Source organism: Vicia villosa, linkage group LG3, assembly GCF_029867415.1.
Source record: "Vicia villosa cultivar HV-30 ecotype Madison, WI linkage group LG3, Vvil1.0, whole genome shotgun sequence".
Lineage (NCBI taxonomy): Eukaryota > Viridiplantae > Streptophyta > Magnoliopsida > Fabales > Fabaceae > Vicia > Vicia villosa.
Window position 1 is genome coordinate 208,112,288 of NC_081182.1, and position 16,281 is coordinate 208,128,568.

Consider the following 16,281-nt stretch of genomic DNA (forward strand, 5'->3'; position numbering starts at 1 on the left):
TGACCTTTTTTTTAATTCATAAAAATCAAGAACCAAAACATAAAACATAAGAAATAATTGATAGTTAAGAACTCCCATACAAGCGCAGTGAAAACAATGATATGGAGAAAGATGGATAAATTCTAGATCATTTTGAGAGAAACAATCCTAGTTATAAGAAAACCTTTGGCTAAAATAGTACATCACAAATAATTTTGAACAAAGTAGAGTTGTATTGTACCACAAGAAAAATAGAAATATCATCCATAGTACCAAATTTCTTACTTCACATTTGTTTGTTCCCAAGTCTCAGGTCTTGTACAGCAAAGTTTGCTTAGTTCTCAAACTGATCAACACAGAAGATTCATTGTGATGAATAACATAAACTAAGTGACATAACACCGTATCCAAATCCTAGAATTAAGAACAGGGTGATATCAAACTCTCAATGCTCACTACTAAGCCACCATACTTTGAGACATCTAGGTCAAAAAACCTTGAGCCATAAAAACTCTTTTGAAACGTAACAAACTTAAAAGTAGCAATCCTTGGATCATATATCATCAACTGCGGACGAACAAAAGCCATTTTAATTTGAAGCAACACTTGGCCATCCTCAAAAATATATACCACCTTGGAGAAGGAATACGACAATCTAGGATTATGCGTGTATGAAATAGTAAACAATTTGTTCCAAGACTCTTTTTTTCCGTATTCCTTCATAAGCCAAACATCATGACCAGAAATCATGCACAAGCTCGACACGTCCAATGTCAAGGAGTTATCATTGACCTCTACATTATCGGGCAGCAAAACTTTCTGATAAGACTCGTTCCTCAAATCAAGAGATACAATAAAGTGTGGACTTGGCCTAGGCCAACGTCGAGAAGAAGCCAACCAATTGATTGTGCCACTCACACACTTTCCAGATTTCTGATCGGGGATAGAACCAAAAGGGAACTCCTCCTCGATGTTTTTCCATAATTTGGTACCCAGAGTATTGACCTTCACTTGAGTTTTCTCATCACCGCAATGGTCCCATAAAACAACAACCACTTTATAATGATCAGTAACAGAGTCATAGCCAAAGCCATATGCGATGTTAAGATGATGTGGATTACGTAAAACGGGTAGTTCCTTTAATTTTCCAATGGTAGGGTTCCATAATTGAATGAATTCCTTGTAGGCAAGACAGAGGATGCCATTACAAGAGCCAACAATTTCCTTTGCCATGATACAATTGCAATAGCCAACAACTTTCTTTGCCCGAAGACACCGATTACATTCCTGTGAAGGATGCTCATGCTGCTTGACGTTAGTAAATACAAATGTGTTGAAAAAGAAGTCCGGTGGATACATAGTGAGAATGCCGGGAAAAGTGAAACCTAAAGAGTTGAGTGAGTGGGTTGTTGATTTGGTAAGGTGCTTTTTGGCGAAATTGGGATCGTGAGATATTAGGGAATTCCATGATTTGGAGACACATTGGAATTTGAGAAGAAATTTGACAGGTAGCCTAGAGAGTATTTCTGTTATCAGATCAAAGGGAAGAGTGGGAACTGAATCCATGATGATGACATGGTTTGTTGATGATATATCCAACTGCTTTGTTATTGAAATCTTAAAGAGTTTTATGGCTAATTTCTGAATAGATGTTAGAGAATTCCAAAACATGCCCGGAGTTGGAAGTGAATCATCTTTTGAATCGGTGATGTTAGGTTTTTTCCTCCCAATGGAAGAAATCATCATATCTAAACGCGTTTTTCTAGGATAGAATCAGATTTAAGAGTGAGCATTAGGATTTATATAACAGAAAGTAGTTTCGGTTAGAAACGGAAAACCCTCAAACTCAAACTATATTTATTTTTCTTTTATTTTGTTTAAGTTTTATTTAAAATTTATTTATTTATAAACTTCAGACTGTAGAAAAAATTTAGGCCCCAAATTGATTTATTTAAATAAATATAAATAGTATTTTATCATTAATAAATTAGTTATTTATAAACTTGTTTTGTAATTTTCGGGTCGATTGTCATTAGGGTCTCCCTTAAATTATTTAAAACTAAAAACGAAACTACAATAGTTATTCTAAAATTTTCACGAAAAATATAACTACAATAGTTATTCCGAAATTTTCACGAAAAATATATTTTTTATACGATTCATGGAGAACTAATCACAAATGATCGATCTACTATTCATGTTTCCGCCAAAACTTTGAGGTTTTATATTTTCAACTAGTAAAGGACCCGTGCGTTCGCACGGGTCACGCAAAGTCGATATAAATAATAAATAAATATATAAAGATAGTTAATAAATATATACAAAAGATACACAAATTAAAAAGAAAAAAATTTGAAATTATAATTGTTATATAAATATTAATTTAATTTAGTTAGAAATATATACTTTAGTAGAAAAAATAAATGAAATAATTAAGCAGTCATCTACCCGTGCGTTCGCACGGGTCGCGCAAATGTAATTATGAATAATAAATAAATATAATATATGATTAATAAAAGTATATAAAATATATATAATTAAGTAGTCATTTACCCATGCATTTATACGGATCACGCAATATTATTATAAATAATAAATAAATATAGTATAGTGATGGTTAAGAAAGTATATAAAAGATATATAAATTAAGTAATCTCGACCCGTAAAAAAATGTATAGTTTAATTTAAAAATAAATAAAATAATTAATTAGTCATCTACACGTGTATTCGTACAGGTCGCACAATATTGTCAGAAATATTAAATAAATATAGTGCTTTGATGGTTAAAAAAATATAATATTTGAAATTCTGAATGTCATAGAAACATAACATTAATTTTAAAGTGTTTAAAAAAATTTCATTTTGATTTCATATTCTTCTATTTTATTTTATAAGTTAGTTGTTTAAAATAATTTGATTTTTAATTATAAACAAATTGAGTTAAATATTTCAAAAAATTCAAAAAAAATTAATATATGGATTAAAAAACCTATATTTTTTCGGCCCGTGACAACATATGATATATAATATTTGTTCAATTTAAGTAAATATTTTGTCGGCCCGTTAGAAAAATAGGTTCGGCACGTCGGACATGCCTATAATTTTTAAGTTTTTCTGAATTGTAAATTTATGGATTCTATTGATATTATATGATTTTATGATCATATATTAATTAAATATTAATGATATGTTTTAAAAATAATCATAATGATTGTGAGAATGAATATAATTTATAAATAATAAATAAATATATAACGATGGTTAATAAATATATATAAAAGATACGCAAATTAAAAAGAAAAACTATTTGAAATTATAATTGTTATATAAATATTAATTTAATTTAGTTAGAAATATATACTTTAGTAGAAAAAATAAATGAAATAATTAAGCAGTCATCTACCCGTGCGTTCGCACGGGTCGCGCAAATGTAATTATGAATAATAAATAAATATAATATATGATTAATAAAAGTATATAAAATATATATAATTAAGTAGTCATCTACCCATGCATTTATACGGATCACGCAATATCATTATAAATAATAAATAAATATAGTATAGTGATGGTTAAGAAAGTATATAAAAGATATATAAATTAAGTAATCTCGACCCGTAAAAAAATGTATAGTTTAATTTAAAAATAAATAAAATAATTAATTAGTCATCTACACGTGTATTCGTACAGGTCGCACAATATTGTCAGAAATATTAAATAAATATAGTACTTTGATGGTTAAAAAAATATAATATTTGAAATTCTGAATGTCATAGAAACATAACATTAATTTTAAAGTGTTTAAAAAAATTTCACTTTGATTTCATATTCTTGTATTTTATTTTATAAGTTAGTTGTTTAAAAAAATTTGATTTTTAATTATAAACAAATTGAGTTAAATATTTCAAAAAATTCAAAAAAATTAATATATGGATTAAAAAACCTATATTTTGTCGGCCCGTTACAACATATGATATATAATATTTGTTCAATTTAAGTAAATATTTTGTCGGCCCGTTAGAAAAATAGGTTCGGCACGTCGGACATGCCTATAATTTTTAAGTTTTTCTGAATTGTAAATTTATGGATTCTATTGATATTATATGATTTTATGATCATATATTAATTAAATATTAATGATATGTTTTAAAAATAATCATAATGATTGTGAGAATGAATATAATTTATAAATAATAAATAAATATATAACGATGGTTAATAAATATATATAAAAGATACGCAAATTAAAAAGAAAAACTATTTGAAATTATAATTGTTATATAAATATTAATTTAATTTAGTTAGAAATATATACTTTAGTAGAAAAAATAAATGAAATAATTAAGCAGTCATCTACCCGTGCGTTCGCACGGGTCGCGCAAATGTAATTATGAATAATAAATAAATATAATATATGATTAATAAAAGTATATAAAATATATATAATTAAGTAGTCATCTACCCATGCATTTATACGGATCACGCAATATCATTATAAATAATAAATAAATATAGTATAGTGATGGTTAAGAAAGTATATAAAAGATATATAAATTAAGTAATCTCGACCCGTAAAAAAATGTATAGTTTAATTTAAAAATAAATAAAATAATTAATTAGTCATCTACACGTGTATTCGTACAGGTCGCACAATATTGTCAGAAATATTAAATAAATATAGTACTTTGATGGTTAAAAAAATATAATATTTGAAATTCTGAATGTCATAGAAACATAACATTAATTTTAAAGTGTTTAAAAAAATTTCACTTTGATTTCATATTCTTGTATTTTATTTTATAAGTTAGTTGTTTAAAAAAATTTGATTTTTAATTATAAACAAATTGAGTTAAATATTTCAAAAAATTCAAAAAAATTAATATATGGATTAAAAAACCTATATTTTGTCGGCCCGTTACAACATATGATATATAATATTTGTTCAATTTAAGTAAATATTTTGTCGGCCCGTTAGAAAAATAGGTTCGGCACGTCGGACATGCCTATAATTTTTAAGTTTTTCTGAATTGTAAATTTATGGATTCTATTGATATTATATGATTTTATGATCATATATTAATTAATATTAATGATATGTTTTAAAAATAATCATAATGATTGTGAGAATGAATTTAATTTATAAATAATAAATAAATATATAAATATGGTTAATAAATATATACAAAAGATACACAAATTAAAAAGAAAAAAATTTTAAATTATAATTGTTATATAAATATTAATTTAATTTAGTTAGAAATATATACTTTAGTAGAAAAAATAAATAAATGAAATAATTAAGCAGTCATCTACCCGTGCGTTCGTACGGGTCGCGCAAATGTAATTATGAATAATAAATAAATATAATATATGATTAATAAAAGTATATAAAATATATATAATTAAGTAGTCATTTACCCATGCATTTATACGGATCACGCAATATCATTATAAATAATAAATAAATATAGTATAGTGATGGTTAAGAAAGTATATAAAAGATATATAAATTAAGTAATCTCGACCCGTAAAAAAATGTATAGTTTAGTTTAAAAATAAATAAAATAATTAATTAGTCATCTACACGTGTATTCGTACAGGTCGCATAATATTGTCAGAAATATTAAATAAATATAGTGCTTTGATGGTTAAAAAAATATAATATTTGAAATTCTGAATGTCATAGAAACATAACATTAATTTTAAAGAGTTTAAAAAAATTTCACTTTGATTTCATATTCTTGTATTTTATTTTATAAGTTAGTTGTTTAAAAAAATTTGATTTTTAATTATAAACAAATTGAGTTAAATATTTCAAAAAATTCAAAAAAATTAATATATGGATTAAAAAACCTATATTTTGTCGGCCCGTTACAACATATGATATATAATATTTGTTCAATTTAAGTAAATATTTTGTCGGCCCGTTAGAAAAATAGGTTATTTGTTCAATTTAAGTAAATATTTTGTCGGCCCGTTAGAAAAATAGGTTCGGCACGTCGGACATGCCTATAATTTTTAAGTTTTTCTGAATTGTAAATTTAAGGATTCTATTGATATTATATGATTTTATGATCATGTTAATGATATGTTTTAAAAATAATCATAACGATTGTGAGAATGAATTTAATTTATAAATAATAAATAAATATATAACGATGGTTAATAAATATATATAAAAGATACGCAAATTAAAAAGAAAAAATATTTGAAAGATTAAAACATATATTTCAATTATATCATATAATATTATTAAATCATAATTTAAATTAAAATAATTATTTAATATAGTTGATAAATTCTATTATATTACATGTTTGACATTTTATACACTAAAACTATAAGTCCAAAAAAAAAAAACATCAATTTCATTTTAAAAGCTACAATAATCTTAAATAGTAATTTATTTTTAGAACCATAGTATTTTATTTTTAAAACCAAGAATTTTGAAAATCATTTATTAAAACTATTTATTTACTACCAAATTATAATAATTATTATGATAATTATTATGATAATGAATAAAATTGAATTCCATAAAATTAATCAAATTAATTGATATTTATTAGCTACCCTACAATAGTAGAAAGAAAAGTTCTATAACCAAAAAAGTAATGAAAATATTTGATATCATCATCCATTATTAACTATTAAAACAAATTTTATAATTATTATTCAATTGGGCAGCCAGCCAAGTCACAATTCACAAACCAAATTATAGCCTATATAGTGAAATCTGAACATCTATCTAAATGTTTACTCAGAATATTTTAAAAATTAAATTCTCTATCATTTACTTATATCACAATAAATACAAAATATAAAGTGGTTCAAAGATTATAAAATATCCATTCTAAAAATTGATTCAGCCTCTTTATTTCTCATATAATTAATTCTGTCACATTAAGTTTAAATACATACAGACTACGCCAAACTTCCAACCCCATTACATTGACAAAACTCAAGCACATCAATTTCAGACAACCCTCTTTACAATCAATCATTCTAACAGATTAATAAAAAAAACTTCTTAGCAGAAATACCCTAATTGATTCCTGAAATTTTAAACAGATCAAAAAATGCGGTCTGACCACACCGATGCAAGAGAAATCTGAGATTATATGCGGGCAAAACACCTAACACACCAGAAAAATAAGTCAACATAACCTATTTGAACTCGCACAGCGCCTAAATCCCCAGAAACAGAATTTTAGCTTTAGCTCAACTTTAAATCCTCTGGCCCCAAGCTTTTGTACAGCAACTCCAAATTCAAATCCAATTACGTAGATATACCAAATACCTGTCCGAAGCCAAAACCAGTAGCAGGCGACTTTCAATCCGGTGCAGATATACACAGAACAGACACATAATCCTTATATACATGCAATTATCATATATACATGCAATTATAATTACTATTATTTCTCAAAAATATAAAACTGACTATGGTTAGGCTGAGTTAAGCTTGCCAAAGGCACTTATACATAATCTGTAGAGGAAATATTATGAGATATATCAAATGTATGGAATTGTCTTACATGTACAAAAAGTTCCGACGATCAATAGATTAGAAATTTATTGAAGCAATGACGGTCAATGATCTCATTCGCAAGAAGATAATAAGCATTATTATTTATTATATCCTTGAATTTGTTGGCATTCAACACATGTATTAACACAAAATTACCTCTTCAATCTTAGTAGAGTGACCAAGTCTGATTTGAAATAGTTGTTGTCTGATTTGGAATCAAGGAAGAATTCTCATATCAATTTTATCATACTCAGAAAACTCACGGTTAGTTACATAACCCTGTCTCATTTTACTGAATTCAATAGAATAAATAAAGAAGAAAAAACTTACCGTTAGTTCTATTGTGTTGTCTTTAGGTTATGAAGTTGAAGGGGATGTTGAAAGAGCAAGGATGTAGTTATGGAAGAATTATCAAATAACATCAAGTATACGTGTAGTGATTTGAGCATGGAATACCTTTGCAATGTGATTTAAGTAATAAATAAAAATTGACATTAAAATATATAGAATAATTTAAAAAACTGTTGCAGTAACAGATTTGGAAACAACAATGTAGCCAAACAACACTGTTGCAGTAACAGATTCGGAAAAAAACTTACCCGTGCAGAACAAAACTATGCTACAGACTCACACCTGCATGAGTTTGATCGATTCGAAATTCCAACAGATATAAAACTACCACTTGAGCCAAACTGAATCATATGCGGCGATCAGTTCATGATACGCTAACCGCAAGGAGGCAGAAGTGCACTCATGACACAGCAAACCTGCATTATTATTATCATGGTCAATTTTGTTAAATGTGCCATCAATTTGTATGAAATATTCCTGGAAAGAACAAATATATTCAGTTTAATGCACCATATACCAATTAATGCAACCCAACACTACCAACAAAAGTTGAACTATATAAAAATCAGAAAATGCTACATTAAAATATAAGAAATCTTTTAAAATAAAGATAAAACATGAATCAAATAACATGAAAAAACCCTTAAATACCAATAAGAAATAAAGTTTTATTCAATACCCACATGGAAATTGATATAACACATCATGAAAAGTCGCCGCCGGAAATGCATTGCCCCAACACAGATCCAGCGCAGATGTTCACAAAAGATGAATCTCTAGCTACAATCAACAAAAAAAGACCATATCAGCAGCTGCTAAAAGCACATTATTTAATCAATCGTAATATTAACTTATTACATAACTTATGGTAAACCTTAGATTCATTAACAGTAATCTTCCATCCATTGCTCTGCATCTTGCTTCCTAACATAAACCCTAAAATAAGAATAAGAAAAAAAACAAACCCTTCAATCATAAATCATAGCGCAACAGCAACGACAAAGATTCACATAACACCATTTAAAGATTCACAGAACAACAAATATGAAATTATAACAACATAAATGATGAAAATAAATATAAAAATATTAACTACTAATTCAAGATCTATTCTCATAAACTCTTTCCCGTAAACTCTTTTCAACGTTTAAGAATAAATCTTAGTTCCAACTGTGAACTTAGAGTGAGAAATAGTGAAAGAGAGATTGAAATGAAAGATGAATTTCTAAAATATCATAGAATCGGAGACGAAGATTAGTGTGGTTATGGGTTAGATCTATAATCCAAAGAGTCGCGAAATAACGAACAGAATTCAAAATCGCGTCTTGTCGCTGCCATAGTGGGTTAAGACAAAATCATAATCGTAAGACAAAAGAAGAAGGGTTCGAAGGTGTGCGACACCTTTGCTATTGACGACGCTCCACAAGTCATTGTTACGAACAGCAAGACGCCAGATTTCTTTGGAATCATCTATATCGCATACGAAATCTGTTTTGCGAGACATTCTACCAGGAAATTGAATTTTTTTTTTCACGATTAAGGTGAATGGGAGTTTTGCAACATGTTTTGGAATGGTTGAGCAATATGCTAGATGAGAGATTCTGATTGTGTGAGGGTTTATATGTAGATGATGCATTGCAGTACTCCCAATACACGAAATCAATTTTTGCCGGCTACAGGAATTTGCATGGGCGCAAGCGTGATGGGGGAGCACCCTTGGAAACGACATTTTTATTTTGAATAGGGGAATAGTAGTAGGTATTTCTTTGGTCAGCGTGAAAAGTTATTAATTGCAAGTAACCATAATGATTAATATGATTAAAATAAATTAGTAGTATTAAAATATATGTAATGACGAAGTTATCCCTAAATATTGATTAATCCTTTGATTTTTTTTGGATTAGAATGTAATTAACTGAGGCTTTAGTTTTCTTAGTATAGTATTGATTCAACTTTTTCTCTTTCAATATTCTTTTATATATTTCATATGCTGAATTAGAATTATATATAGACTCATGTTGATTTATTTTGATCCTTTAAAAAATTTAGGTGATATATTTTATTTGCCTTTAAAAAATAACAAATAAAAAAATGTTGATGGTTATATAAATTTGTTGATAAATGGTATTATTTTTAATAGTTTATCCTCTTAAGAAAGAGAAAGGCATTTTTAGATTTTCAGTATAATATTCATTTTAGTTGTAGAAAAAAATTACAAAACAAGATAGTGAGACTGTTTTGTCGCGGTCGTATTCGCTGTCGCAGACAGTTTTTAAACCTGATCTGGAGTACGTATAATAAAGAGAATAAGGCAGTGTCGACTGCAATTCAAGCTCTGCAGCAAAAAGGATTACACCGTTATAATCACTGCTAGATAGTGAGAAGCACTATTAGTGTGACCATAACAATACACCTATAATAGTGTCACATAGAAAAGAAGACATCATGAATATATGCAGTATAGAAAAGAAGACATCATGAATATATTTTCCTTAACATGTCTCTTCCCCACCCTAGAAGTATCACACCTTTCGATCTTCGATGATTTCTTTCAAAGGTAATAAATTCAAATCTGCAGAATCTATAGTGAACAGAACATTCAGCATTGGAAAACATCCACATGCAGCACCAATCTCCATCATATACACCCAATCCACCACTGTCATATACCATAACCATTTTCTTACCATTCTAGAGATCACAAAGCTTGCTAACATAGTCCTAGTCCTAGAACCTCCTAGCCTCCATAGAACGCACCGTAAAGACTTGTCATTCAATCTATGATTTATCTCTCATCTCTTTTTTGAAGGAAGCTCATCACCCAAGCAACAACAGATATTCAGTAGCACAATACATGGCCTATCTAATCCATACATAGTGTGCTTGTGTAAATAGCATGTGTCTATACATATTTATGAACTTTCAAAAAGATAACTAGTGTCAAATTAAGAACATCACATTACAAATAAATAAATAAAACAAATGCCAGCATGTTATATCAAATTTATTACTCGAAACATAAAAATAACCTAACATATAAATTGTGGTTGAAATGCTCAAGTGACATCCTAGCATTAATAACATTAAGAACAAGGTGATATCAAACTCTCGGTGCAGATTTCTGAAAGGGTTGGAAACAATGAAGTAACCTTAAAAGTGTCATTCGTAAAATCGTGAAGTATCAACTTCTTCTTATTCCTTCGCTCCACCAACAACACTTGATCATCTTCAAAAATATCAAATGCCTTGGTCAAGTAAGAACGTGAGAGACCTTTTCTTTGACCTGGCAAGTTAGAAAGTTTGAACAATTTAGTCCAAGACTCTTTAATTCCATACTCCTTCATTACCCAAACATCATAATCACAAAGTATGCACAAGCAATCCTTCAACACACACAATTCCAACCTCCCATCAAACTCAGGAGGAAAAATCTTTTGATAAGAATCTTTACCTAAATCAAAAGAAAGAATAAAAAGTGGAGGACGCCATTTAGTAGAGGCCAACCAATTAATTGTACCGCTGACATGTACTCCCGATTGATCAGGGCCGAATTCAGTAGTAAAAGGTAACTTCTGAAAGCTTCTCCAAGAATTGGTTCTCGAATTATAAATTTTTATTTTAATTGTATCTTCAATGATATCACATCTATAGGAGTTGTAAAGAACAACCACTTTGTAACTATGAGAAAGATGATCATAACCGAAGCCAAACTTTGCCGAACCAGCCACTTGTGGCTTTTCAAAAAGGGGCAATTCCTTGAATTTTCGAATGGAAGGATTCCACAATACAACAAAAGTGTTATGAAAATCGGCGAGACAAAGGATTCCATCACAAGAGCCAACAATGTAATGGAAAAAGTGTTCAAAAGGACTGTTAAATGGAAAACCAAGTTGAGTGAAATTAGTACTTAGGTTAGTGAAAAGGGATTGGAGTGGATAAGACCTCAAGACATACCTCCGTTGCGAGGGATCGTAAGGGGTTATGACGTGGAGGTTGGGTGTGGTTGACAGGTTAAAGTGCTTTCTAGCAAATTTGTGATCAGATATTAGAGAATTCCATGATTTGCAGACGCATCGGAATCGGAGAAGAAGTTTGACTGGTAGCCTAGAGAGTATTTCTGTTATGAGATCAAAAGGAAGAGTGGGAAGTGGATGCATGATGTTAGGGATTGATATATCTGACTGCTTGGTTGTTGAAAGCTTAAAGTGTCTTCGGGCAAATGATATTAGAGAATTCCCGAAGTTGAAAAGACATCGGAAGTGGAGAAGGTGCTTCACTGCATCACAGTTAAAAGTGGTAATGTTAGGGTTTATTCTCTCCATAGGAGAAGCCATCATCGTGTTGAGCGATATGTTTGAATCAAGTATACCTAATATATATATATATATATATATATATATATATATATATATATATATATATATATATATATATATATATATATATATATATATATATATATATATATATATATATATATATATATATATATATATATATATATATATATATATATATATAGGGAGCATATCAAGTGAGAGCATTTTTAAATGAGAGATGAGAGGAAGAAATATCAACCATTGGATTCATCAAGAGAGAGAATGTTACTACATTAATGAGACTATTATTTTCTCTCTCTTGATGAATCCAATGATTTACATTTCTTCCTCTCATCTCTCATTTAAAAATGCTCTCACTTGATATGCTCCCATATATATATATATATATATATATATATATATATATATATATATATATATATATATATATATATATATATATATATATATATATATATATATATATATATATATATATATATATATATATATATCAATTAGGTTTAAATTAAGTTTAAATGCACTTTGGTTTTGTTTTCGGTTTTTTGTTTTTTGGTACACAATTGTTTTAGTTTTCTATGTTAAAATTAGAAAATTTGACCTCATATTTCTATCATTATCCCTATACCCCCTACATTTTTTTAAAATATTTCAATTCTATCATTTTAATTTATCAAATAATTTTATCATTTAATATTTACCATTTTACATGCATGCCAAAGTGCACTGGATAGCTTGCAATTAAGTTTTTCGGTTTGTAATTTTTCTTCAGTGGATAACTTGCAGTCAAGTTTTCCAGTTTATAATTTTTTTCACCGGATAACTTGCAGTCAAGTTTTCCGGTTTATAATTTTTCTTAACCGGATAACTTGCTGTCAAGTTTTCCAGTATGTTTTTTTTTTCTCGAATAACTTGTGCAACAATGAAAAACCAAGTCCTAAAGTAAATATAAACGCGGCCTATTATAATAGATATGGTTTTTGCAAACAGGTAAGCCAATTTTGAAAAAAAAAATTCATCAGTGATTGCGCCGCAATCACTGTTTGCCCCGCAAATGGACCACAAACAGGGAGTAAGCCCATTTTACAAAGAAAATATTTCTTGTTTGCCCCGCAAACAATGCTTTGCGCCGCAAACACTGCGGAACAGAACTTTGTTTTTTACACTTAGTTTTTTTTACTTTAACCTATTTTCTTTTCACTTTTATCATTTACTCCTACAACTTACTTCTCTCTTCTCAATCTAACACTTTCTCTCTCACTAAACTCTCATCTTCCACCTTCAAACCCTAATCTCACCAACACTCTCACACACAACCTTCCCTCAATTTCTACATTCACCCTAACTCAAATCCAAGGTATGATTTTAATTTTTGTGTTCTCCAATCTCCATTGTTGATCAATTCATTCTAGTTTAGGGATTGTTGAGTAACATAATAGATGCAAATTAAATGTCAAAAATTGAACTTGCATGTGTTAATTTTACTGCATAATGTACTGAGTTTTAAAGTTTGAGTGGTTCCTCATGTGTTGCATGAAAACCTTCTGCTCTGTGCTGTATTTGCTGCGTTTTCGCACAGTTTGCGCCCAACCCCTCCTTTGCACCACGAACTGGGTTTGAAACTCCAGGTTTGCGCCGCAAACACTGATGGCACCGCAAATTGGGTTTTGCTTTTTAAATTCTAACAGTTTGGTTGCTTCGGTTTGGTTGTTAAATTTTGTTGCAGATGTCCAAACGCACAAAGACCAGAAGCACCAATCCTAGTCATTCCATACCTCGGTTCATTGGAGAGGAACAAGAAGAGCGATATACTTACTTGTGCAACCGAACAGTCCAGGATGAAAGGTTTATCCGGTTCAAACCGAATGTCCCAATGCGCGATTTGGTTAGAACATTGGAAACACTCAAATGGGGGAAGATATGCGAACCGGCAGCTGAGATCAATTATGATATCGTTCGTGAATTCTATGCGAATGCCATTCCGGTAGAAGATGGGGCAGAATTTATGTATAAAACAGTGGTAAGGGGAAGGACCATCTCTTTTAAGAGGAGCGCTATCAATGAATATTTGGGGTCCCTATTGGAGTTACCCGATGGAGTAAGAAGTGAGTACCACTTAAGGTATCTCACTAATGATTGGAACATTCAAGTTGTCAGTGAGTCCTTATGCCTTGAAGGAAATGAAGGATAGAAAAACACTTAGAAAGGGGGGGTTTGAATAAGTGTAGCTTTAAAAACTTGACAGATAAAAATAAATTGCACAGTTATTTTTATCCTGGTTCGTTGTTAACTAAACTACTCCAGTCCACCCCCGCAGAGATGATTTACCTCAACTGAGGATTTAATCCACTAATCGCACGGATTACAATGGTTTTCCACTTAGTCAGCAACTAAGTCTTCCAGAGTCTTCTGATCACACACTGATCACTCCAGGAACACTGCTTAGATACCCTCTAAGACTTTTCTAGAGTCTACTGATCCACACGATCACTCTAGTTACAATCTGCTTAGTTCACTCCTAAGACTTCCTAGAGTATTCTGATCCACACGATCACTCTAGTTCCTTACAACTTAATGTAATCAATTCTAAGAGTATTACAATTGCTTCTTAAAAGCGATAATCACAACTGTGATATTTCTCTTAATCGTTTAAGCTTAATCTCACTAATATATTACAACAGCAATGTAGTGAGCTTTGATGAAGATGAAGATTCTGAGCTTTGGATTTGAACAGAGTTTCAGCAAGTTAATAAGCGTTGTTTTGTTCAGGATCGTTAACCTTGCTTCTCATCAGAACTTCATATTTATAGGCGTTGGAGAAGATGACCGTTGAATGCATTTAATGCTTTGCGTGTTCCGTACAGCATCGCATTTAATGTTATACGCTTTTGTCAACTACCTCGAGCCTTGTTCACGCTGTGTCTACTGACGTAGCCTTTAGTAGCTTTTAACGTACCTTTTGTCAGTCAGCGTAGCTTGCCACTTGTACTTTCTTCTGATCTGATGTTTGTGAATACAACGTTTGAATATCATCAGAGTCAAACAGCTTGGTGCATAGCATCTTCTGATCTTCTGACCTTGAAGTGCTTCTGAGCGTGATACCATCAGAACTTCAGTGCTTCTGTTCTCTTGTTCTTCTGATGCTTCCATAGACCCATGTTCTGATTCTGCTTCGACCATCTTCTGATGTCTTGCCAGACCATGTTCTGATGTTGCATGCTGAACCCTTTGAGACAAAGCTTCTGAGCGCTGAATTATGCGTACTCTTTATATATTTCCTGAAAGGGAAATTGCATTGGATTAGAGTACCATATTATCTTAAGCAAAATTCATATTATTGTTATCATCAAAACTAAGATAATTGATCAGAACAAATCTTGTTCTAACAGGAAAGACCTATGAGTTGAATGAGGGGGGGTTACCAAAAGGATGGAAAAGAGAGGATTTTAAAGTGGAGGTTAAGGCTTTGCTAGTGGTGGTATTTCACAACATCCGGCCAAGAACTCACACGACACACATCTTACTCGAAGTAGGATACATGTTATTTTGCATTTTATATAGAGTACTAATTGATTTGGCCATCATTATCTCTGAAGAAATGAGGAGGGTAATAGTTATGGGAACGAGACATGGAGGCAAAGCCGGTGTCCTTATCTACCCCGGTCTAATTATGGGGCTTTGTTTCAATGCAAGGGTGGCTATCCCGAGTAAGGTACATTTCAAAATAACTAGTGTTATTAATGAAGCTTTTGTTAGCAGGTTTTGTGAAGGCGCAACAAAGAAAATTGAAAGAGGGGGATCATCTACTTCAAGGTCCAGAGGTGGTCGAGCACCTGTTTTTGATCACATGGCCTTTCCAACTTATTGTGCAGAGAACTTTGAGGCGACTCAAAGATCAAACAGGTTCTTGGTGCAAACATTATCTCAACAATTTCAGCGCACCTCTTTAGAAGCAGAGTATGATGCCTACGCAAATTAGCCTATGGGCAGACCACCTTTCATGGGGGGTGCAGGAGGCAGCGGCACCGGAAATGAGGATGACACAATGGAAGACGTGATCAGGACAGTTGGTGGATGTGA

General features: G+C 30.4%; 2 protein-coding genes across 2 annotated transcripts; both read right to left on the minus strand.

The window, feature by feature from the left end:
* Nucleotides 1-399: 399 nt before the first annotated feature.
* On the minus strand, nt 400-1,725 carry LOC131659834 (F-box/kelch-repeat protein At3g23880-like). Its single transcript, XM_058928962.1, has one exon. The coding sequence runs from the start codon at nt 1,723-1,725 to the stop codon at nt 400-402; it is 1,326 nt and encodes a 441-aa protein (XP_058784945.1).
* A 9,219-nt stretch (nt 1,726-10,944) lies between these two features.
* On the minus strand, nt 10,945-12,195 carry LOC131659835 (F-box/kelch-repeat protein At3g23880-like). The gene has a single exon (XM_058928963.1). The coding sequence runs from the start codon at nt 12,193-12,195 to the stop codon at nt 10,945-10,947; it is 1,251 nt and encodes a 416-aa protein (XP_058784946.1).
* Nucleotides 12,196-16,281: the final 4,086 nt, after the last annotated feature.